Below are 24075 nucleotides of genomic sequence, written 5' to 3'. Positions count from 1 at the left end.
TTCAAATCTTATGCATGAGTTTATATTAGCACCATTCCCAAGAGCCAAGATGTGGGAACAACCCAAATGCCCATCAACTGACCGGACGGACGTCATATGGCTCAACCATGAGATGGAGTGTCGCGCAGTCACACGGAGGAATCACGTGCCGACACATGCTCGTGGATGAATCTTGAAGACAATATGCGAAGGCAGAGAAGCCGGACAGAAGGCCACAGGCTCTGTGATTCCATTTCTACGGACTGTTCCGAAGAGGTAAAGCCACCAAGACAGAAAGCGGACTGGTGGTTGCCAAGGGCTGGGGGGAGGGGACTAAAACACAAACGCAGGGCCGTGACCCCGGCCACTGTTCAGATGCTCCGAGAACTGCTGTCACTGGAGGGCTCGGGGCCAGGAGTCCAAGACTGAGCATGGTTCATTTCTTCGCCCACCAGCAATGCGACTCTAGGCAACTCACACCCAGTCCTGCTTATCTCCTAACCAGCAAGATAAAGGCACGTGGTTACGTATCATTCACAGGTTTTTGTAAAGACACACTAGGAACGGGGCCACCTCTGCACAGTGTGGAAGCATTCTGAGTCTTGTGTGGTCTTCCCGCACTGCTCTGTGCGGTGAGCTGTTCGTGGGGCTGGGAGCAGCTCAGCTCACCGCCCACCGTGTGGACAGGGAGGAAGGGCTGGGGCTGGGAGGAGAGGCCAAGAGGGCCAGAGGCTGGTGAGAGGCCCCTTGAGCCCTGGCTGGGGTCCGTGGCCACCGCTTCTGCCACCGGTCACCAGACACTGAGCAGCACTGCGGCGATTCGGAGAAGGACGAGGCACAGATAGGTTAGCTGCGAAAGAAACGAGGGCGCAGGCGACGACTGCAAAGAGTGCGACCTCCCCGAACAGCCATGACCTCGTATATTCACTGACGCTCAACGATCAAAGACAATCAGGGGGAGTCTCCTGGTCTGCAGCACGTCCCAGTGAATGGCAGTACATCGTGGGGAAGGTCACGGGAGTGGATGATGTAACGGTAAGCAAATGTAGCCTGTACTTAAACATGTTTCCGCGGTCCGGCAGGCTACTGTCAGGAGCAATCAGGTTTCGGTTGGGGCGGCTTTCTGCCCGGAGCAGACCAGGCATTCCTGGCTGCTCGTTACCTGAGGGGGTTTCGGGGAGGGCAGCATTCCACCCTGAGCAAGCCGGGCGTTCCCAACTGCTCGTGCTCTGATGTCCACACTAAAGCCCGCGGGGTCACAACCATGTTCTCCTATTATATCCTTAGCATAAGCTCAGGGCCGGGCCGCGGCATCGCACCACACCCACCAGAGCAGAGGGGCAGGACTCTTTATTAAGACACATGAGCTGTGCGGTGTCCTGGCCGCAGAAATGTCTGGGTAAAGAAAACAAAGCTTCTTCGAGAGACGTGATTTTAGAACAAGGGCCACGTTCTTGCCCTGCACCCTCCTTTCTCAGAATGCCTGCCAGCAGAACCCTGTCCAGGCTGCCCGGAGCCTGTACCAGGAGTGCTGGTCCCTCAAGGGGACTTTCCAGAAGGGAAGAAAGTCTGGGAGGCCACAGAGCGGGATGCGCCCACCCTGGTGTTAAATGCTCTGTAGTGCCACCAGCGAGAAGCCCCGGCTCAGGTCACTGCCCAGCCGAGGCCGACTTCTCCAGAGAACGGTCTGGATCCTGACTCCCGAGCACAGGTAAGCCAGGCCCCAAAAGCCACCGCTTTCCACAAGGCCTCCAGGGCAGGGAAGGTCCTAGTGACAATAGCTTTTTCCCAAGAGGAAAGGGGCAGGTCTGAGGAAGCAGCCCTCTCTCCCTTCCCCTGCCTCATCTGTTCTGGGGACAGAAGGGACGGGTGTGTCCAGGCTGGTGGCAAAGGCTGCATTTCCGGGGTTTCTTGGCCGTGGACTCTGGGTTTGTGGAACTGGCCCGCGGTCTTTTGCTTCTGGCCTCTGGCCCCTGGGTTCTTCCTCTGTCTCCTGGCCAGGTCAGGGCTCTGAAAGTCCCTATGGGAAGAATGAGGGGAAGCCTGAGTTTAGGACAGACACACCGAAGAGGCAGGAAGTCCAAGTCCGAGTGTTTGGCGGAGGGCGGCCCCACAGCCTTTGTGTGGCTGAGTCCACTCACCGGCCAGGTTCCCTTCCCTCCTGTCAACACACAGAGTGTCCTCACCTTCCGTGGCCCCAAGGCCACTCCCTAAAGAACCCGGAGCCCTTGAAGGCCTTGGCCCACAATCACTATCCTGATAAAAAGGGCACTGTTGTCACTTCACACATGCCCTCTTTCCAGAAGTAGAGACCCAGCCAACTGGCCTGAGGCCATACGGAGAAGCAGCGAAACCCAACAGGCCCGTAACCAACCTCCTGCTCCCCACCTTCCATGCAAGTTAACTGAGTTCTGGATCCTTCCCAGGCCTCAAACAGGCCTCTTAGTTCTGACTGCCCTGTCGCCCAGGATAACTTATCAGTTGGCCTGGTGGTCGAACACTGCTTCCTTCCTATGGGGGGACAAAGGACCCTTGCACGCCTGAAGCAGGTTCAGGGCTGGACCACCTCTCACACACTTCAAACTGTCGCAGCAGTAGCTGTCTCCGGCCCCCCTCCGGCACCGGTAGCCAGCCCTGTGCCTTACTGAGCCTTCTGGGTTCTTCCTGGACGTGCAGAGCTGGCAACACATGTGTCAGCATCACAGTCTGAGACTACCTAACTCTTTTACGAGACAGGAACCCTAAGAAAGGCGGGCAAGTGCCCATCTTACTGAGAAAACGGTGAGGCTGTGAGGCTGAGTCCTCCGTTTCACAGGCAGGCTTTGGGCCCGGCTCTGCCCAACAACAGAGCTCCCACCGTTCCTTTCGGCCATTCTCACACAGATCTAAGCTCCTGCTGTGCCCTGGAGTGGGAGGGGACTGTTTCCAACTGCCTCCGGGGGCATTATCCCCCTTGCTCCAATGTTCGGGGGACAATTCTCACCACACCCGGTTTCGGGGCACCGGGCTCAAGCCGTGTCACCCCGAGCTGGTTCCTAGACGTCCCCAGGGCCAGGTTCGGCACCTGAAGGCATGCGGCCGATGATGAGGACCTTGCGAGCCCACAGAGGCTAGAGGAGCCCAGGGCTGTGGGGTCAGGCAGACCTCGGGCCGCGTGACCCCGAGGAGAGGCGGCTCGTTTACCTGGGCCTCCGCGGCCTCACAGTGCTCAGCTGACGGAGGTGAAGACACACGGACGGTGAACTTGGCACAGCACCGGGCACGCAGCGGGCTGCTCCGTGAACTGCGCTAGCCTTTCCTTTGGAACCTCCAGCCCCACCGCTGCCCTCCTCCGTCGCCTCGGGTCTCCGAGGTAGAGAACACCACGCACCCGAGCCGGGGCTGCACCTGCCCCCCCCCGCACCTCTCCCGGCCCAGGACTGGCCCCCCGCCGCGCACCCCGCCTCACCTGGGGCCACGTTCTCGTCCACCCACTGAAAGAAGCCGCACTGCTGCTCTCGGGGCTTGGCACATGTGTGGAACTGGCGGCCCTTGTTGGGCCCATCCTTCTGCACAGTCCGGGTGACGGCGGGCTGGCTGCACAGGCAGGACATGCCCCCGCCCCCGCCGCCGCCGCCGTCCTCTCCCGGTCGGCTGGACCCACCCCAGCGGTCCCCCATGGCAGGCGGGCGGCCCAGCGAGCTGCCGGCGGGTCTCGAGGCAGAGCAGGGCGGCCCTGCCGCTTCTGGGAGGCTGCTGTCGGCCCAGAGGAAGAAGCTGCAGCCGCCGCCGCCGCACTTGTAGAACTGGCGGCCCTGGTTGGGGCCCTCCTTCCGCACGGTGAGCAGCAGGGCCTCCTGGCCGCAGTTGCAGGTCACCGAGTTGCTGCCCCCCATGACGGTGGGCAGGGGCAGCATCCGGGTGGCGCTGTCCATTCTGTTCAGGGACTGGCTAGCCTGCAGGTAGTTGGAGGGCTGGCTGGCTGGCTGGGAAGCTCTGGGGGGGCCCCGAGAGAACCTCAGGTCCAAGATCTCCCGCAGCGTCTCGTCACATCCGCCGACGCAGCCGACAAACTCCAGGGGCATGGTCGGGGGAAGGCTGCCGCGTTTAAACTTGAACTTCAACCTAGCGAGGCCACGAGATGACAGAAAGCCTTACTACCAGCTGCAAGCGTCTTCTCCTTATCCTCAGAGGGCCGCGCCCACCCGGGCCTCCCCTCGGCACCCCCGCGCCCCAGGAGCCCACGCCAGGTGCCTGCCAGCCATGAGCCCCTCCGGGTGTCATGAGAGCGCAGAGTAGGAGACAGAGGAAACCTGAGACCCCGATTAATCTCCCAAACACAGAAGCCTCGGGGCGCCTGGGTGGCTCCATTGGTGAAGCATCTGCCTTCGGCTCAGGTCATGATCCCAGGGTCCTGGGATGGAGCCCTGCATCTGGCTCCCTGCTCAGCGGGGAGCCTGATTCTCCCTCACCCTCTGCCCCTCCCCCGGCTTGTTCTCTCTCTCTCAAATAAATAAATAAAATCTTAAAAAACAAAACAAAACACAGACGCCTCGGAAAGTTTCACCTCCTATAACCAGTGGTTCTTGGACCCCTGGACCCTGCTGGTGAGGTCAGAACTACTTTGTAACAAGGCTAAGAAGTCACATCCGTTGTGCTCTCGTCCCCCCATGTTGTATGCATGAGCTTGCTAGACGCTACGGCCCACGCGACCGGCCCAGCAGACTCATTGAGAGCAGACCTGAGAGTCCAGCGGTCTCTATGGAGCCAGACGTTAGACTCACAAAAATGGAAAACATGCATTTCCTTTCTCTGTTTTCTGCTTTGCAAATAGACATTTTCTTATCTTTTTGCTTTGGAAATAGGTAAAAATATGCTATTTATGTCAGCATGCAATGTATCTGCTGTAAAAATAACACATATTAAAAAATGTCTCCACTTTAATTCAGAATATGTTAAGTATTGATAAACTTAACCCACAACGAAGCTCTCTGGGTGCCTTCCTTGAGGATTTTTAAGAGCATAAGGGGTCCTAAGACCAAAACGTTTGAGGACCAGTCCTACCCACAGCCTCTGGACTTTTGCGAGGAGCCTGGGAACGCTATCCGACACCGGAATATTCACTTCCCCACACTCTACTGGGCAGCAATCTAGCTGGAAAGGGCAGGGAAAGGTGCCTTCGTGGTTCTTCTGACGCACGCAGGGCTCTGCCCGAGCTGCCCAGGAACGTGCCCCCAGGCCCGGCTTCCGCACCAGAGGCATGGATGGGACACGGAGCAATTCAGGACCAGCAACCCGGCTGCTGCTGAGCGTGGCGAGCGCCCCCCAGCTGCGCAGAGGCCCAGCTCACCTGTAGACTGGGTGCGGCTGACACACCGGACACACGCTCCCGTCCCTGCTGGCCTCCAGCACAGAGTCGGGGAACCACATGGCCGATCGGCATTCTGGGAAGCCCGTGCAGCTGAGGTAGAACCTGGGGAGGGAGCATAGGGAGCAGGGTCGTGCAGGAGCCAGCAGACTGCGGGAAATACACATTCCTGGGCTGTGGCCTGGCTGGCAAGGAAGCTGTTCTCCGGCTGATTAGAGACGTTCCCTTTACTGGAGGACACGTCCGTGGACACGCAGTCGCTGGTACCGAATGACTGAGAAACACAGGCCCGCATTTATTTCTCATCTCCCTAAGAAGCACAAACTGCTATGGCTGACTCTGCTTTCTCCTCAGAAACAACCAACCCACCGCCCACTCCTGGGCCATGGTAAGGCCCCGGCCCGAGGGCGCGGCTTGGGCTCGGCTCGGGCTCCGGGCCATGCGCTCTCAGACGCTCCCTGACTGCTCCACACGACAATCCTGATGGGGACCAGCAGCACCCTCAGTTCACAGTGGGGCAAACAGGCGGGGGGGCAGTCTGGAAACCTGCCCACGGATGCACGTGCAGTGAGCGGGGGCGCTGGGAACAGAACCCTAGCTGTCCAGGGGCGCCTGGGTGGCTCAGTCGGTGAACTGTCTGCCTTTGGCTCCAGTCATGATCCCAGGGTCTTGGGATCGAGCCCCACGTCGGGCTCCCTGCTCAGCGGGGAGTCTGCTTCTCCCTCTGACACTCCCTCTCTCTCGCTTTCTCTCAAATAAATAAAATCTTTAAAAAAAAAACAAAACCCTAGCTGTCTGAGGAGTCTTTACTCCTGACACCTGCACTGTGTTCCTGACACCTGCACTGTGTTGTTCTCGGCCAACAGTTCTTCCTTCCTTCCTTCCTTCCTTCCTTCCTTCCTTCCTTCCTTTTTTTCCCTCCCTCCCTTTCCCTCCCTCCCTTTCCCTCTCTCTCTTTCTTTCTTTTTCTTTTTATTTGACAGAGAGAGAGAGAGACAGCCAGTGAGAGGGAACACAAGCAGGGGGGGTGGGAGAGGAAGAAGCAGGCTCTCAGTGGAGCAGGGAGCCCAATGTGGGGCTCAATCCCAGGACCCCGGGATCATGCCCTGAGCCGAAGGCAGACGCTCAACGGCTGAGCCACCCAGACGGCCCTTGGCCAACAGTTCTTTACGGCTTCAGTCACGTAGAGCTGGAGGAGCTGATGGGAACACGATTTACAACGTCCTCTGGGCACGCCTGGGTAGGACCGGACCAGGGGAAAACCAACCAACCAAGCCTTAAACCTCAATTATTCACATAGCAAATCTAGAAACTCAGAAATGGAAACTGTCGGATAGCCTCCGGAGTGGTCAATTCCACAGGACGATCTCCTGACCCCCCCGGGTGACCCGGGAGCACTTGGAGTGCTTGAGTCACCGCAGCTCTCGCTAAGTACTCACAGGGGCGTCCCGCACTGGGCTAAGCCCATCCTGGCACTGGCTCCTGTGTTTGTGGGCAACCCAAGCCCCAGGTCAGGCCCATTAACTCCTGGTTTCTGAGAGCCAGAATGGCCTTCTCTGCGCCCGGGCCAGTGACGGGTCAGTAGTTGGGGAACCCACAGGGGTCAGAAGAATGAAGGGCCGGGAGGACCTGGGATCAAATTCTGTTTTCCTGACCCCCCGGACTGCACTTTGGAGACATTTCACCAAATCCTTACCCTTCCCACGGTAGATACCACTGCCGTAGGCTTATGGAAAAGAAAATTGGGGCGCAGGAGCTAAGTAACCTGCTTTGGGGCACAAAATGTGTGTGGCAGAAGTGGGATTTGAACTCAGACCCAGCCTGGTCCTCAGCTCCTGCTTCCCCATCATCCTCCACAGTGGGTGGGTGATGTCCTATCCACCAGGGACACAGCGGCGCCATCACCCCCCACCTCCTCTGAATCCCAGAGCGCTTCACGTGTCCAAGGCCAGGTCCCCGTCAGCTACCCTTCTATCTCCGATATCCTAGTCCAAGGGCCGGCAACGGCAGGCCCACCTTTAAATAATGACACAGAAACGAAACGACAGGGCCTTGCAGAGAGTGTCCGGCCAACCCATCAAGTGCCGGGTAAGCAGAAGTACGCTTCAAGTTGGGCACTGACCCGCCATTCTTCTTGGTCTTGAGGACCATGTCCTTGTTGCACTGTGGACACTTCCTGATGGGCTCTGGCATGCTCGGGTAAATGGCTTCTTGCTGGGCCACCTCTGTCCCTTCCCCAAAGTACTGGGCTAACGCCTCGTCCAATCTGGAGAAAGAGCAAAACATTCACAATTTTTTTTTTTTTAAAGATTTTATTTGTTGGGATGCCTCGGTGGCTCAGTCAGTTAAGCGTCTGCCTTCGGCTCTGGTCATGATCCCAGGGTCCTGGGATCGAGCCCCACGTCGGGCTCCCTACTCAGTGGGGAGTCTGCTTCTCCCTCTCCCTCTGCCGCTCCCCCTGCCTGTGCACGCACACTCTTTCTCTCATATAAATAAAATCTTTATTTTTAAAAAATATTTTATTTGTCAGGGAGAGAGCACATGCATGCTTAAGCAGGGGGTGCGGCAAGCAGAGGGAGAAGCAGACTCCCCGCTGCGCAAGGAGACTGACACGGGCTTGATCCCGGGACCCTGAGATTATGACCGGAGCTGAAGGCAGACGCTTAACCGTCTGAGCCGCCCAGGTGCCCCTACAATATTCTAATGTGCCCATAAGGTGAGTGTGACCGGGGACACCTGCTGGCTGCTCACCACGGGCCTGATGCAGAGAACAGAGGCTGACAGGGCTGTGTTGGCCAAGCAGCCTGGCTCCTCCCTGGCTCCCGGCAGCTCCCAGCAGGGATCCAGCTACAAGCAGGTACTTCCGCCTTGTCAACAGCCCCACATCAAACAAAACTGCACACGGTCCCTGCACGCACTCCAGAAGTGTCTGTCTGTCTGGGCTGACATTTAAACTAGCTCATCCGTTTCCCTTTTTATTTTTTTTTAAGATTTTATTTTTGGGGACACCTGGGTGGCTCAGTGGGTTGAGTGTCCGACTCTTGATTTCGGCTCAGGTCATGATCTCAGGGTCGTGGGATCGAGCCCCACATTGGGCTCCGCCCTCAGTGTGGCGTCTGCTCGAGACTCTCCCTCTCCCTCTGTCCCTCCTCCAGCTTGCATGCGTGCTCGTGCATTCTCTCTCTCAAAATAAATAAATAAAATCTTAAAAGATTTTATTTTTAAGTAATCTCTGCACCCAACATGGGGCTTGAACTCAATCCCAAGATCCAGAGTCACCTGCTCTACTGACTAAGCCAGCCAGGTGCCCCGTTCATCCCATTTCTTTCCCAAGTTGGCAGGGGGCAGAAAACGTGTATTTCCCTAACAATATGCACACGTACTGCTTGCTACACAGCCACCTCCAAATACTCCATAGAACAAGAGTGTCACACGGCAGCACCGAATTCACTGATGCAGGATTATGTGCCTATTAACTCGAGACAGGATTAAAATCCAGAAATGGCCTCTCTAAAGCCAACAGCCTGGAATAACCAGCCCAGGTTTTTCTGCTAACGGTTTCTAGGCTGACAAAGCTCTAGAGAAAGGAACAGAACTCAGGAGGGAACCCTGAAGGGGGAGGAGCTGCATGTGGGCAGTCCTCCGAGGCACGACCCCCCTGCAGAAGGCGAACTGGCCTCGGGGACACTTCAGCACCCGCAGGCACATGTTACGAGGTGCAAGCAGGGACACCACCGGCTTTCTACCGAATCACCCCCACCCGCTCCCACTGCTCAGGGGAAGGTCGCGGCCCAGGAGGCAGAGCTCAATGAGCTCACGCGCAGGCAAGGAGGGTCTGGACTCACTTCTTAGCTTTGGCCACCGCTTCAATGAAAACCTGCTTGTATTTCTGGACTTGCTGCCTTAGAACCACCCACTTGTCCTTCTTGCCTTCACAGATCAGCTTCAGGTCAGCTTCCAGCTCGGCCCGGAGGTCAGGCTTGGACATCTCATAGCCCATGGAGTCATACCCTGCAGGGAGAAGAGCAGCATTCCGCGCGGCCCCGTGCGACGTCCCCGGGGGCTCCCGCCGCACGGCTCTGCCACCACCCACCTCAAGCTCCTCCTGCTTACCTTCCACGAGCCCCATGCCCAGATGCCCGGGGAGAAACCGCTTGTCTGCCGTGAGCCCGACGTACATCCGGGCTTTGATGGTCTCAATGTGCTCCGCGTGAGTGGCGTCGGTCCCTGAAAGCCACTTCTGGTTACTCGGGGTGATGCAGACAATCCCCCCGCTGTCCCACGGGCACCTTCCTCTGCCTGGATTCATTCTCGGTCGGACACCGCCATTTGCATGGGGCCCACGCGGCAACCACAGCTCGCCCTCGCATCCACGTACTCACTACAGCTGTCGACGCCGCTTGGCGACGCCTGCACGTCTTTCTCCCCTGCTCTATGTGGCAGAGCCACGGCTGGAGCCCACATCACGTCCTCTGCATCAGGACAACGTGCTCGGTCTCCACCTTTCTGGTCGCTTCCTCCACCCGACCCATTTCTCACGCTTGTGGCCAAAGGGACCTTTGCAAATGGAGCTCCGTCATCAAGGAGATGCAACTCAAAACCACAAAGAAATACCACTTCACACGCACTCGGTGTGAAGTATCACAAAAGCACAGAGAACAAATGTCGGTGAGAATGTGGAGAAACCTCAACCCTCACACGGGGCTGGAGCAGCGTAAAACGGGGCGGCCGCCGTGGCAGTTGGCCCAGAGGCTCCTCAAAAGATCAACACAGAGCGACCACTGGACCCAGCAATTCTTCTCCTACGTATCTATGCGAGAGAACCGCAAACCCGTCCATGCACAAACCTGTACGCTAACGTGCGCTACACCGTTATCCACGATCGCCCCAAAACGGAAATGACCCGACTGTCCGTCAACTGATGAACCGATAAACTGTGGTCTCTGCACACAACGGGAACAGCACAGGGAACGGAAAGGACGCGAGTGCTGATTTGCGCTACAGTGTGGATGAGCCTTGAGAACATGCGAAGTGAAAGAGACCAGGTACAAAAGGCCACAGGGTTTATCGTTCCACTGTACGAACTGGGTAAAGCAGGCACAATCTACTGAGTCAGAAAGATCAGTGGTTGCCCAGGGCTGGAGGGATGGGAGGGAAGGGGGAATGGGGTGTGACTACTAAGGGGTATGGCGTTTCTTTCTGAGGCGATGAAAACGTTCCAAAATTGATTAAGGTGATAGTTCTACAATCACTGTACTGAGCAACGAACTGTACATATCACGTCAGTGAATTGTACAGGATGTAAATTATGTCTCAATAATGCCGCTAACATTTTTAAGAAATGTAGCTCTCGAAGGGAAGAATGAAAGGGGGGGTGAACGGAAGGGGGAATGAACCATGAGAGACTGTGGACTCTGGGAAACAAACTGAGGGCTTCGGAGGGGAGGGGGGTGGGGGACTGGGAAAGGCCGGTGATGGGTATTAAGGAAGGCATGTATATGGTGTTATATGCAAATAATGAATCATGGAACTTTACATCAAAAACTAAGGATATACTGTATGGTGACTAACATAACATAATAAAAAATTATTAAAAAAAAAGAAATGTAGCTCTCTTCGTTCCTTTCGTCAGAAATCTTAAATGGCTCTCTGCAAGCCACAGGCCAATATCCAAGCCCCTCAGGCCAGCGTGCCAGGCCCTGCCGCAGTTGGGCTCCACTCATCTTTCCAGCCTCACCTTCCGTGACCACCCCATCTGCCCCCGGCCACAGGGCCACGTGCTCTCCTGTCCCTTCGTGCTCCCTCAGACTCTGCCTGTGCCAGACCTGCTTCATTCTCCAGGAATTCCCACTGCAAGGCTTTAAGGCCCGTCCGACCCTGCAGAACCCAGCAGGCTGTGTTTATGCGTTGCTTCGATTTGTTTCTCCTGCCAGATGGCCCCTGACGGGAATGGGATGCCTAGGCCTTATTCCTCGCTGCGTCCCCAGGCCTAGACCGAGGTCTAGCTCTTGTGAGGCTCACATTTTTAATGAGTACATCCTGATGGATACACGAACTCTAATTTGACTTAAACCGACAGGGTTTCTGGAGAGCACGACAACGGCCAGTGGACTCCAGGAGGGGCCCTTCTTTCGAAGTCATAGAACTACAAAAGCCACTGGGTAGTAAGGCAGCCGTGCCCCAAGGGGGAACAGCTTGCTTCCGCGACACACCCAGGGAGCTCCACTTCCCCTTCCCTCCACTTCCCTCTCCATCACGCCGCTGCCCTTTTGAACTACGTTTGCCGGAGACGATCCTCAGAGTTGTTATGAAAACGGACAAGGGGGCAGATCAGTCATGAGGGACCCGCCTGTAAACCTGGGGCCATGGGACCTACTGGGAAAAACGATTCTGGCCCAATTTCTTTTTCAATCTGATTTCAGTTCCTAAACAATTATGGAAAAACACTTTAACAAAAACTCAGAGCACAGCCACCTGTGGCTAGCTGCAGGGTGGCCAACCCGGACTCCACAGGGGCCTGGCATGGAACGAGCGGTGAGCGAAGCCAAGTGCACGCAATGGAGAAGAGACAGCTGTCACCCCAACTCAACCGACTGCTTCCACCTGGGAGGGAAGGCTTGGGCTGCCAGACCTCCCGATGCTTCGCAAGAAGAAGACACAACACTTATGTGGAATCTCTCAAGTTTGAAATGTTGGTACCTTATTCAAAATAAAAACAAACCCCTGTGTGGGCCAAAAAAACTGAGTCCACAGACAGGACCTGGTCAGGCTGCTCCCAGTCCAGACCCCCGAGTCGTGGGACACACTGATGTCCTAATCCGGCTGGTGTGGGGCAGAGGTTAAGAGTGTAAGAGTGGACTTACGCAGATCCAGGTTTTAATAACTCGCACGACAGGGCACCTGGGTGGCTCAGTCGGTTGAGCATCCGACTCTTGATTTTGGCTCAGGTCATGATCTCAGGGTCATGGGATAGAGCCCTGCGTCGGGCTCCACATTGAGTGGAGTCTGCTTGGGATTCTCTCCCTCTGTCCCCCGCCCCACCCCCCACTCTCTCTAAAATAAATAAATCTTAAAAAAAAAAAACCCACCAAAAAACCCACAAAAAACCTTGCACACCTCGTGGCCTTAGGCAAGTTCTGAACTTTTCTAAGCCTCCCTTCAGCTATAAAGGGGGTCAAGAAGAGGACACCCACGGCAGAGCTGTCCTGAAGACCAGAAGAGGTAGAGAGCTGCTGGTTACCATGACGACCGGCTACTGACCAATGCCGTGCTTCTCCATGAGGGCGATGAGGTCGGCTTCGGTGAGCAGCTGGGGTGGGCTGGTCTCCCCGTCCAACATCTCCACAGTGCTGGGCTGGAAGCAGGCGCCTCGCTCGTACACAGGGAGGGTCTACAGGGAGCAGCAGAAGCGTCAGTCTGAGCACTCCGCGCGGCACTGAGGCAAAAGACAACTGCCATTTCAAAGAGCGTGGCCCTGTTCCATCGGACCGCATGAGGGTTGGGAACCCGACCGTCTTCCCCTCTCCCCGAGGCCCACGGGGGACGTGAACTCTGACCTCTGACTGGGCCTGTGCTTTATTACCTTGTCACTCCAGTGGTCATACGGGTACACGTCCAGATAGTTCCGGGCCAAAATCATGAGGCCGTGGGCCACGAAGCGTTCCTGAGCGATGTCGATCTCCACGGTGGTCTCCTGCCCCTGAGCATCCTGGGAGCAGCAAGCCAGGAAATGCCGCACGATGAACTCATACAGCCGCTGCTCATCTCCCTGGGAAGACAAGGGAAGAGTCTGCAACTCCCTCAGAATATTACCGTCCGGGGACCGCAGCCTCACCAATAGTCTGACCTGGTGTAGGCCGCCTTCCAGCCTCGAGTTCTGCACAGAACAGGGCACGCAGCTCCTGTAGCTTCCACACCTGCATGCAACACCGGGCCAACCTGCCCGATGTTTCCTTTTTTTTTTTTTAAAGATTTAATTTATTTATGTGACAGAGAGACAGCCAGTGAGAGAGGGAACACAGCAGGGTAGTGAGAGAGGAAGAAGCAGGCTCCCAGCGGAGGAGCCCGATGTGGGACTCGATCCCGGAACACCGGGATCACGCCCTGAGCCAAAGGCAGACGCTTAACGACTGCGCTACCCAGGCGCCCCTGCCCAATGTTTTCTGACGTAAACCCAACCGAAGGAGAAAACGAGGTAAAAGCGTAACAGCTAACACGAGACCCCTTGTATATAAGACACAGGAAAGTGGTAGCCGGCAGCCCAGCCTCCCAGGGTTTGTGGTGATTTTCTACCAAGTAAGTAATCAAGGACCTAGTGAGGCTCCATCTGTTAGAAGCCCCCAAGACACTCAAACTCACAGCCAGTAATTCTCCTTCTAGAAGGGATCCCAAGGAAACCGTGGGAGGCCCACAGAAACACTGACACAAACATTCGCTGTCATCACGTCTCAAAAAGTTGGATGCAATTTATTCTTAAAAAACAGATTTGGCAAAATAAATTATGGTACGTCTATGCCATCATTAAGTGTCGTACTTAAAAATATTTCAGCGTATGGGGAAATGGCGAATGTCTGTTCCTTATAATCTTTAGAATTTCCTAAATTGTCTAAAATGAACCCATTATCACATTTAAAGCCGGAGAAGAACAGTATGTATTAATAAAAGAAGGAAACAAAGACCAGATGGGACGCAGCTTTGCAATAAGCCTGCATCTGTCAAACAAGCCCAACCAGCTCGGCCTCACGGAGCACATCCCCGCGCCGAGGAAGGGTGACAGCAGGTGAGACGCCTGAGCTTTCAGGGCTGCCTCAAAGCCCTGCCGCCACTGGACCGCGACAGGACTCCAGCGTCACAGTCACCGCATCAGGACGGCAATGGAACCCAGTCCAGTCTGGGGAGGCCAGGGGCAGATGCCTCGAGTTAACGAGGGGCCAAGAAGACCAAGTGGTTCTGTGGGGGCCCCATGGGGGGCTGTGCCCAGCCGAGTGTGGAGGGTCTGACAGAGTGGGAAGTGGGCTGAACAGAGTAGAGACCCCTGGGCAGGGGTGGGGGCTCATGGAAGCCACGCGAGACGGTGAAGCATCTCTTTGCTACAATGGAAGAGCTATTTCAAAATCACTTAGTTCCTAAAGTAAGAGCCTGCAGAGTATATTCAAGTGCTACTGACCCCTCGCTTCCCCCGGGTTCCAGGAGGCAGGAGGCAGGGAAACCGACCTGCAAGCTGCCGGTGTATTTGGTGGGGTGGATGGGAGGGTGGGCTTGGTCAGACTTGTTCCCATTGCGTGGAGTGGGGCCACCCCGCTCTAGAATACTCTGGGCGAAGGCCCCCCAGCGCGGATCCTGGGTCTGCTGCTCCACCAGCATGGTCAGGTTCAAGTCTTTGGGGAAAATGTTTGTTTCAGTGCGAGGATAGCTGATGTACCTAGAACAAAGGCAAGCAAATAGAAAAAGAAATTGCTATAATTGCTCTAGAAACAACTGGATTCGATTGGAAACACCTGGAGACACCTGCCACACCCCACCTGCCCTAGCCAGCTCAACTGAGGGCAACTGAAGGAAGGTTCTCACACGGGACCCACAGTGGGGTGAGCAACAGCAGGTTTGCTTGCTGAGACACCCCGAGAAGCCAGAGAGTATGTGCGACGGGCAGCGCGGGGCAGGACACACTCCCGCTCGGCCTGCCAGCAGCTATGTGGCGGGGGACACAGGCTGGCCCGATCCATCGTCACTCTGCCAGTGACCCCCATGGCCTTGACAGAGGCAACAGAGCATGCTTCTATGACTTTGCTTCTAGCCCAGAAAGAATAATGCCGGTGCGCCTGGGTGGCTCGGTTGGTTAAGCATCTGCCTTTGGCTCAGGTCGTGATCTCAGGGTCTGAAGTTGGGCTCCCTGCTCAGCAGGGAGTCTGCTTCTCCCTCTGTCCCTCCGCTTGTGTGCACTCACTCTCTCTCTCAAATAAATAAATAAAATCTTAAAATAAAAAAAAATCAAAAAAAAAAAAAAAAGAAAAGAATGCTGCCTGATAAACCATAATGTAGACCCTCCATGTAACATTTTTTATTGGCCACTTAAACGGAATTAATGAGATCATTTACATGTCATACAAGTCTTCAAAATAGTTTACACTTAGAGCATGTCCCAATCAGCGCGACTCAAATTTCAAGTGCTCAATAGTCCCCTGTGGCGAGTGGCCGTCACACTGGTTAACGTGGACTACGCGGTCCCTGGATGGCACGAGGGCGCTCACAACCCGAGATGGGATGGTTTACGATGGCAAATGACTCCCAAAGGTGCTGTGTGCCACCTGCCAAGGCCCTGGGGACAGCTGCTGAGAGCTCAACAGTGGGATGTGAGTTCACTCTATGGGCTCTTACTTTAGGAAGGGATTTTGAAATGCCTTTTCCATGTCAAAAAAGTCAGTGTCAAATTCTTCTACTTCAGAGGTCAGGTGATAACTAGACAGTCTGCATTTTCCCATAAGCTCTAAAATGTTTACCCTGGGGCCCCTGGCTGGCTCACTGGATGGAGTGTGTGATTCCTGATTTCGGGGTTGTGAGTTCGAGTCCCATGTTGAGTGTAGAGATTCCTTAAAAATAAAATCCTTTTTGAAAAATAAAATAAAATGGGATGCCTGTTGGCTCAGTCGGTCAAGCATCTGACTTTTGATTTCGGCTCAGATCATCGTCTCAGGGGTGTGAGATCGAGTCCCATGTTGGGCTCCATGCCGGGTGTGGAGCCTGCTTAAGATTCTCTCTCTCCCTCTGCCCCCACTTTCTAAAACTAAATAAAATAAAATAAATAAATAAAAAATAAAATAAAATAAAAATAAAATAAAATAAAATAATTTCACCCTGATAAAGACACACTGAATTCTGCTCCCAAATGTGGAATATTTACCCTTGGGTGTAGAGCTTTTCGGCAATCCTCATGGTTTCTTTCGCATTTATTCTCAACTTTCGAGAAGCCAGCTTCTCAAGCTCCTGTAAATGTGTCATAGGCAAGTTAGGGTGTAGTGTGGGAGTCACAGGGCACAACACGGCCGCACAACTCATCTTCACAAATGTCTGGCCCCTGGCACTCCAGCTGCTGTCACACAGAAGGGGAAAGACTGTGCTGAGGGAAGCTTTCTCAGCCTGCCGGGCAGCGATGGGGCCGATCTGACGGGCAGAAGCAAGAATCACCCGAGGAGCCAACAGATTCCCGGGCCCTGAGCACTGGGGATTCTGACAGAAGAGGGCTGGGAGAGAGGCCAGGAATCTGCATTTTTCAACAAGCCAGCTAATACACAGAATCCAATACAGGCAGTCTGGGAACCACGCTTTGGGAATACCACCCGGGCCCTAGCAACTTCTCTAGGACGATGAATACCAGTCTTCAAGAGCTCCTGGGAGATAATCGGTTGTCCTTCCCCTTGGTGACATTCCAGCAATGCTGCTGGCTGTGTGTCAAAGCGTATTTAACCGGGGAGGAATAACACACTTACATCTGTTACAGGAAATCAATCCATAACTCTTCCCTTGTCAGTCGGAGCACACACACACCATGCCACACCGCAGATAAAGAACACACTGCCCCCCGGTCCCTGCATGCTTCTCTCAGCCTGCTTGCTCTGTACGTTCAGTCTCCAGAGGGAATCCCCACAGAAGCTGTACCCTGCATTTTCCTGCAAAGTGGCCACTAGGAAGGGGCACCCCCCCCCCCAAGATAGTTAACTCCAAGTTATGTCCAACGGGGCTGGCTCTTCCTGGGTCTAAAAATCTGAAAAACTCTGTTCCCTTTAAGGTAGGCTCTTAATGCAGATCTTTAAAAATGACGTTTACATAGACTACACGGAAACATTAAAAACAACGCTTGGGTGGGAAAGCCAAGGTACCCGCTGTAACAACGTAAAATACACACATGTGAAAAAAAGAGGCAGACACTCAGATTATATCCGAGACTGCGAGAGGCTGGCAAGGTGAGGCGGGCCGTGTCTTCCTCTTTTTGTTCCCCAAACCCCACACAAAGCAGCTATACTGCCTTTATTAACTTAAAAAACAACCCAGCATTAGAAGACTAAGCAGGCCCTGTTTTGGGGTTTCTGTTCTTCCCACCACTTTCCTGCGTGGCCCCGTGAAGGGTGATGCTTCCTGCCACTGGGCCACTGCCTGCTGCAGAAGCCGGGTCCCAACCACGGGAGGTCAGAGCTCTGAGCACCTGGCGCACTCTTCTAGAACATACCACAGTGTCCAATGCTTGAGGCCTCCACTTGCTCTTTGCCTTAGACCTGACCTCCACCACGGTTGCCCTGGGATCCTAGAAAGCCAGAAAAAGCAGAGGCCGTATTAACCTGTTGGTGTACCTTGTCCAGCTTTCCCGCGGCAGCCTCAGCTCACCGTTCTGGATGACACCACCAGCAGAGGTCCCTGCCCTGGCCGTGAGAGGACCTCGGGGAACGTCGGCTTGTAGCCCATGGTGTGGTGGAGACATCACCACCTTCCCGCTCAAACCAAGGCTTTGAGGGGCAACTTCACGAGCTCTCCTAAGCATCTCCTAAGAACTGTTTCCTATCTATACACACAGTGTGGATTTTTTTAAAAATTCAGGATAATACTAAATTAGAAATAGGAGAAATCACACACTACAAACCGGAAAACTCAATCTTAAGACTGACTTCACACTTTTTTTTGGGGGGGGGGGGAGAAAGAGCAGAGGGGGACAGGGAGAATCTTAAGCAGGCTCCATGCCCAGCATGGATCCTGACATGGGACTTGATCTCACAACCTCAAGATCATGACCTGAACTGAAATGAAGAGTCAGACCCTTAACTGACTGAGACACTCAGGCACGCCCCCTCCCCCAACTTCACACTTGTTTTAAGATTTTATTTACCTACTTATTTATTTGAGGAGGAGCACTGGGGGAGGGAGAGGGACAAGCAGACTCCACGCTTAGTGTGGAGCCCGACACGGGGCTCGATCTCACAACCTTGAGATTATGACCTGAGCCGAAATCAAGAGTCAGTCTCCCAACCAACTGAGCCACCCAGGCACCCTGCCCAACTTCATGCTTTTCAGAGACTACAAATGAACAAAGAACTCAGCCTAACTGAATTGATGATGAGGACATTTGTATTTCAAAATCCACATTTCTCTCTGCAAATGGCATGGGCTCCAGGGGCTCTTTACAAGGAGCTCAAAGTATAAACCTGCTAGATTTTCCTGCACCACATCCCAGTAAAGTAGAAACAGGACAGCTCTCTTTTACTGAACAGATAAACATGCAGTGTCACAGACACGCTGGGTGGCCGCCAGACCGCTAGGGTCAAAGGGTGGAGACAGGGACTCCTGGGAGGCAGTGTGGTCTGCAGAAGGGGCTGGAGAGTCAGATACACTGGGGTCCAGTCGTGCTCTGCTCCTTATTAGCCTACAGCGTCTGTGCACAAGTTACTTACCCCCCCCCCCCCCGCCTCACCTGTGAGGTGGGGACAGTGTCACCAGCCTCAAAGGCACCATGAGGACTGAACAGTATTACGTAACATACGGCGTGTCTGGCACTGTAACAGGTGCTCACAAGTTACCATCCCCCTTACCAAATCGATAATAAGCCTGCCGGGGGGCTATGGCCAGGGGCACACGTGACTCATTGAAGAAGAGATCTCTGAGCTTTCCTGAGGCACCACTGAGCGCAGCCGCCACGTTAACGCTGGCAACTATGCGCTGGTTGAAAAGCAGCAGCACCACAATGCAGACGGTTGGTCCGAGGGTCGGAACTTGGCCGCTGGCTGGCCTGTGGCCCTCTGACGTGCTGTATGCTCTCCCGACCCACGCTGCTGCCTCCTGCTAATCACCCTGGCTTCACTCAGAGGTCACCGTGAGAGGCCTTCCACGACCACCACACCTAGAACAGTCCCGTCCCTGCTTCCGGTCTCTATTCCTTTATCCTCTTACTTCCTGGCATCAGTCCCCGTATGAAATTCACTTGGTCATTTGTGACTTTCTTCTCTCTAGAGCTCCTCATGTGACCAGTGGAAGAGGGAGCTGGACCAGATGCTGTGCAAAATCCTTCCAGCTTTAGGACTCTACTGTTCTAGAATGGTCTAAAGGATCCCGAGTTATCTCTGGTGACAGCATTCTGCTGCAGGGAGAGATTGCAGCTATCCAGTTCTTACAATTTCTGACTTTATCTAAAAGGTCTACAGATCCTTTACTTTCACATTATTTACCGTTGTTTTCATGGAGTTCCGGTCTTACTGGTTCCCCAAAAATGATATCCTGAGATGCAAGCTGAAAGCTACATTTCAACAGGAAAATGAAGCAGGACCACCTCCGCTAACAGAGAAGGACTGGCCTGGGAACTTGCAGAATGGTCTTCCCAGATCATTAAAATTCTAAATAATTTCTTACCTCCATGCACAGCTGGTAGAGGACAAGACAAGCCGTGTGGTTAAAGAGACGATGCCTTTTCCAGTTGAATTCTACGACTCCATCTTTGTGGTCATGAGTTACTGTATTGGGGACAAACGGGAAGGCCATGACTCATAGAGGCCATTGGACAGGACGGAGAGGAGAAAGTACATTGCAGTGAAAATCCAAAGGAATACGAAACATTGCTTGGGGAATATTTTGGGTGCCTAAGGAAACTGAGTGGATTCTGAACCTCGTAATGGGGTGGGAGGAAGGACAGCAAGGCTGAAAAACTCACACACTTAAATTCTGCCATTTATGCTCCCGGTTCTTCCCGGGCCCTTGGGCCCCACACCATATACAACTCCCCCAGCCTTACCTTTAATTTTGTGGAAGATTTCTGGCACAAAAGCCTGAATGGCTTTGAACCTCTCCACCACGAACCCCAGGGTTGGGAACTGGCAGCTGCCGTAACTGATGAGCTGCTCTGCCAGGACCTCGGGAAAAATCCTCTGAAGCCTCAGCGTTTGGAACCTAGTGAAGGCAGCTCCTAGAAAGTGAGGAAGGAAGGAGAAAATGGAGGGCCGTAAGATCAAAGCTAGCTGCATGTACTTACACGCAAACCCCATTCTCCCCAACACCCAGTGTGCCACGTGGACACCCGAAGGAGTTGGCTGGCGGCTCACCGATCCTCAGGTCCAGCTCCTGCCTCACGTCCACGGCGTCGCTCACTCTCTGATCAGGCTCGGTCAGGTTTTCACAGGCCGCCCGGACGGCTCGGGGCGTGATCTCAGAGAAACGGGCTCTCAGCACCGGCAGACTGGGCTTCACTGGGGAAGAGTCACCAAGGGCAAAGTCAAATCACTTTGCCGTCCCAGCATAAAGGGCTCGTTTTTCTTAAACCACCTTGAATGGAACGTAAACCATCCCGAGACGCTGGGAGGCACCCAATTTTCTGATGAGGTTAAATTAACAGCACGCTAGCCACCTAGGAAGAAACCTTCACTATAGCTGCTAAACTTAGTGTTGTCAGAAATAACAGTGGTGTGAATTTGAGTGATTCAAGAGAATTTCGGCTATTCTCTTGGTGAGCCTCCCAAGATCCTAACCTCACTTGCTCTCTTAGACTTTACGGAAAATGAAAACATTGTCAATTAAAAGGTCCTACGGGGATATTTCATGTCCTGGCACGGAAATAACACAGGACACCTATGCTGTCCTTGGAAGTTAATGTACTTAAATTCCCAGGAGTCATTACAGCTTTCCACACAAACACAGTTCGGGAAAACAGACACCGTCTTCTCTGAAGCCTGAGAATGGGCTTTGTGTCACTTCCTCTATGTTACCTGAAATCATCAGCTCCGTTCGAGCCATTTGAAGTCATTCCACAAGTATGTATTAACATCCAGGCATCGTACAAAGAATACAGCAGACAAACACAACATTCCAGAATTATTGTTCGTACTGTACATATGGTATACATGTTCCCTTACAAATATTCGATATATAACTTAAAGAAATAGGATGTATAAAGTCCCTGCTCTAACATGTGACAAGCCCTAGGACACATGGTCTGTGCTACTGGTTAACTCATTTAGTCCTTACACAGCCCTGGCAACTGTGTCAGACTGGCTTGACTTTCCAGAAAGCTCAGGCTCCTGAGGGTTTAGTAACTTGCTCCAGGACACACAGCTGGGGAGAACTGATGGATCCAGGGGAGAGACTCTCTGGGGAGGAACTCAGCCATAGCCCATTGGCACAGGGGAACCATCTACTTCTGTGGTCCCAAACTACAGAAACTCAGAAGCCACAGCACTTACCAGCCCTGCATACGTGGATAATTTCAAACCCGATATTTTCACCTTCTCGATCACAGTCGGTCCAGATCACCAGGGCCTGGCACTGCCGAGTCTCTCGTTCCAGAGTTTTCTGAAATTCCCAACGGGGAAGGACCAGTGAGAGCACAATTTCAATCACTTGACACCTCTAGCTAAAGAGATTTGACTGAAGATTAGTGATGTTCTTGGAATAGGGCAACTTGGTGAGAAGGAGAGATCTGGGAAACTGCTCTTAACCATCTCTAAGGATGCCAAGGCCACTAGTACAATTCTCCAGCTTAGAATCACAAACCTGTAAGTGAGCTTCTAGAAGCCTGAGGGTTTAATACAACTATCCTAGTCTGATGAAACCTAAAACTCAGTTCTTTTTTTTTTTTTTTTAAAGATTTTATTTATTTATTCGACAGAGATAGAGACAGCCAGCGAGAGAGGGAACACAAGCAGGGGGAGTGGGAGAGGAAGAAGCAGGCTCATAGCGGAGGAGCCCGTTGCGGGGCTTGATCCCATAACGCCGGGATCACGCCCTGAGCCGAAGGCAGACGCCCAACCGCTGTGCCACCCAGGAGCCCCTAAAACTCAGTTCTAACACATACTTGTAACTCTCATGGCTCTAACAATGTCCTGGTAAAAAAAAAAAAAAAAAAAAAAAATCCCTAAATTGAGTTTTACCCCAAGAAGGCTTCCCAGTTAGGAGTGAACTAATTATAGGTGCCCTGACTGCTTGAGAATTCATAACTTGCTGTCTAATGACCCTTTACACTTTGTTGTTGCTCCATGCTAATTAGGGCTGGAGTCTAGGATTAATAATTTAACAATATTATTCCTAAGATTTAAACAACCACTACTTACAAAAACGCTTACTTTAGTTCCTTGGCTACTTAGTTTAAATGGCCTCATTTATATGATGAGTGGGAGTAATTTTTAAAATCATGGTACTGGGATGCCTGGGTGGCTCAGTCGGTTGAGCGTCCGACTGACTCTTGGTTTCAGCTCAGGTCATGATCTCAGGGTTATGGGATCGAGCCCCAAGCTGGGCTCCATGCTCAGCGTGGAGTCTGCTTGGGATTCTCTGTCTTCCTCTACCTCTGCCCCTCCCTGCACTCACATTCTCTCTCATTTTAAAATAAATAAAACCTTTAAAAAGTATGTTAAAAAATAAAATCATGGTACTAAGTGTGGTGGGAAACTTGATCTCTAAATTCTAATGCATTCAGAATGCAGGAATCACAGTTCGATTATTTTGTACTTGGGAGTTGTTCAACTCCGGTGCCACACGTCTTCCAAAACATCCTACCTTGATGTCTACAAAATTCTCCGGGCAGTACTTTTCAATTTCTGCTTCAAAGAGAACAAGGGGATTGCAGCTGTGCCTAGAAAAAAAAATGAAAACACAACACACCCAACCTCAGCCACAGGACGAAAAGTCCCCCATTTTAATGAGAAAAAAATTGTTCCAGTGTGCTCACAGATGGATCCCCAACAGAAAAAGTTCCACGTGAAAACACCAGAGGGTTCAAAGCAAGGCTACGACCCTCCGCACAAACAGGAGTGGCTAAGAAGAAATTCTGGAACTCTTTCACGCATGTCTGCAACAGGATAGATGTAATCCAATGACCACGTGAAACAGGTCTGGCTATTTTAAGGGAAACATGCTTCAAAGTGGTGGTTTACTCTAAACGTAAGGCAAAAATTCACAAGGGTTCAGTTGATCTTTGGTTATCGCTGTGGTCTCCATGGTTTTCGTCTCCTCAAAATTCACCTGTTGGAATCCTCACACCAGTGTGATGGTGTTAGAAGGTGGGGACTCTCACAGGTGATTATGTCACAAGGGTGGTAGCATCTCATGAATGGGATTAGGGGTCTTATAAAAGAGGCCTCACAGAGCTCCCTAGGTCCTGCCACCAGGAGAGGACACAGGGAGAGGTGGGCACAGTGCAATGGGGAAGAGGGCCCTTCACCTGACCGTGCTGGTACCCTGATCTCCTCCTTCCAGCAGCCAGAACTGGGAGAAATAAATTCTGGTCGACTACGAGCCCCTCGAGTTGATGACATTTTGTTACCGCAGTCCAAACGGACTAAGACAGTCACCTGAGTGTTGTAAGCTCCAGGGTAAGATCGACATGCCTCGAAATGCCTGCAGTATTTCACAACTTACTGTAACACTCAGAACGTTCTTCTCCCCAGGAAGTGTACTGACCATTTGCGAAACTGCATCTGGAAATCATGAGCCAGCAAATGTCCAGAGACTGAAGTCATTATCATGGTAACATTCTGAAGGATAACAAAATTGGAGTTAGTCTTTTAGCAATTACCTTTTGCCAGATAATCCAAATAAAAGGGAGAAACTTCTATTAAAGGAAAAAAAGGGGTTGCCAGGGGCTTGGGGGGAGGTGGGGAGGATTGAATAGATGGAACACGGAGGACTTTAAGGCAGTGGGACTACTCTGCATGGAATTACAATGACGGATACATGTTACACTTTTGCCCAAACCTACAGAACGTACAACACCAAGAGGTAACCCTGAT

The 24075-nt window shown here is 53.0% G+C and overlaps 1 protein-coding gene across 1 annotated transcript in view; it reads right to left on the bottom strand.

Annotated features, from left to right (window-relative positions):
- TOP3A (DNA topoisomerase III alpha) overlaps positions 1 to 24075 on the bottom strand; it is a 29154-nt gene continuing 5079 nt past the window's right edge. The window contains exons 3-19 of the mRNA XM_045778279.2: positions 23747 to 23820; positions 22844 to 22919; positions 21532 to 21640; positions 20398 to 20541; positions 20091 to 20261; positions 19712 to 19812; positions 17547 to 17621; positions 16224 to 16306; positions 14540 to 14747; positions 12909 to 13094; positions 12587 to 12716; positions 9440 to 9553; positions 9172 to 9337; positions 7449 to 7592; positions 5309 to 5431; positions 3428 to 4083; positions 1 to 1999 (exon numbers count right to left, since the gene is read on the bottom strand). Of these exons, the coding sequence (XP_045634235.2) occupies positions 1821 to 1999; positions 3428 to 4083; positions 5309 to 5431; positions 7449 to 7592; positions 9172 to 9337; positions 9440 to 9553; positions 12587 to 12716; positions 12909 to 13094; positions 14540 to 14747; positions 16224 to 16306; positions 17547 to 17621; positions 19712 to 19812; positions 20091 to 20261; positions 20398 to 20541; positions 21532 to 21640; positions 22844 to 22919; positions 23747 to 23820 (2739 nt within the window). The 3' untranslated portion in view covers positions 1 to 1820. The remainder of the gene's footprint in view (positions 2000 to 3427; positions 4084 to 5308; positions 5432 to 7448; positions 7593 to 9171; positions 9338 to 9439; positions 9554 to 12586; positions 12717 to 12908; positions 13095 to 14539; positions 14748 to 16223; positions 16307 to 17546; positions 17622 to 19711; positions 19813 to 20090; positions 20262 to 20397; positions 20542 to 21531; positions 21641 to 22843; positions 22920 to 23746; positions 23821 to 24075) is intronic.

The sequence above is a fragment of the Ursus americanus genome, chromosome 14 (assembly GCF_024610735.1).
Source record: "Ursus americanus isolate L20-20 chromosome 14, mUrsAme1.1.p, whole genome shotgun sequence".
Classification (NCBI taxonomy): Eukaryota; Metazoa; Chordata; class Mammalia; order Carnivora; family Ursidae; genus Ursus; species Ursus americanus.
The sequence above is the reverse complement of the archived record's forward strand: the minus strand, read 5'-3'. Positions and strand labels throughout refer to the sequence as shown.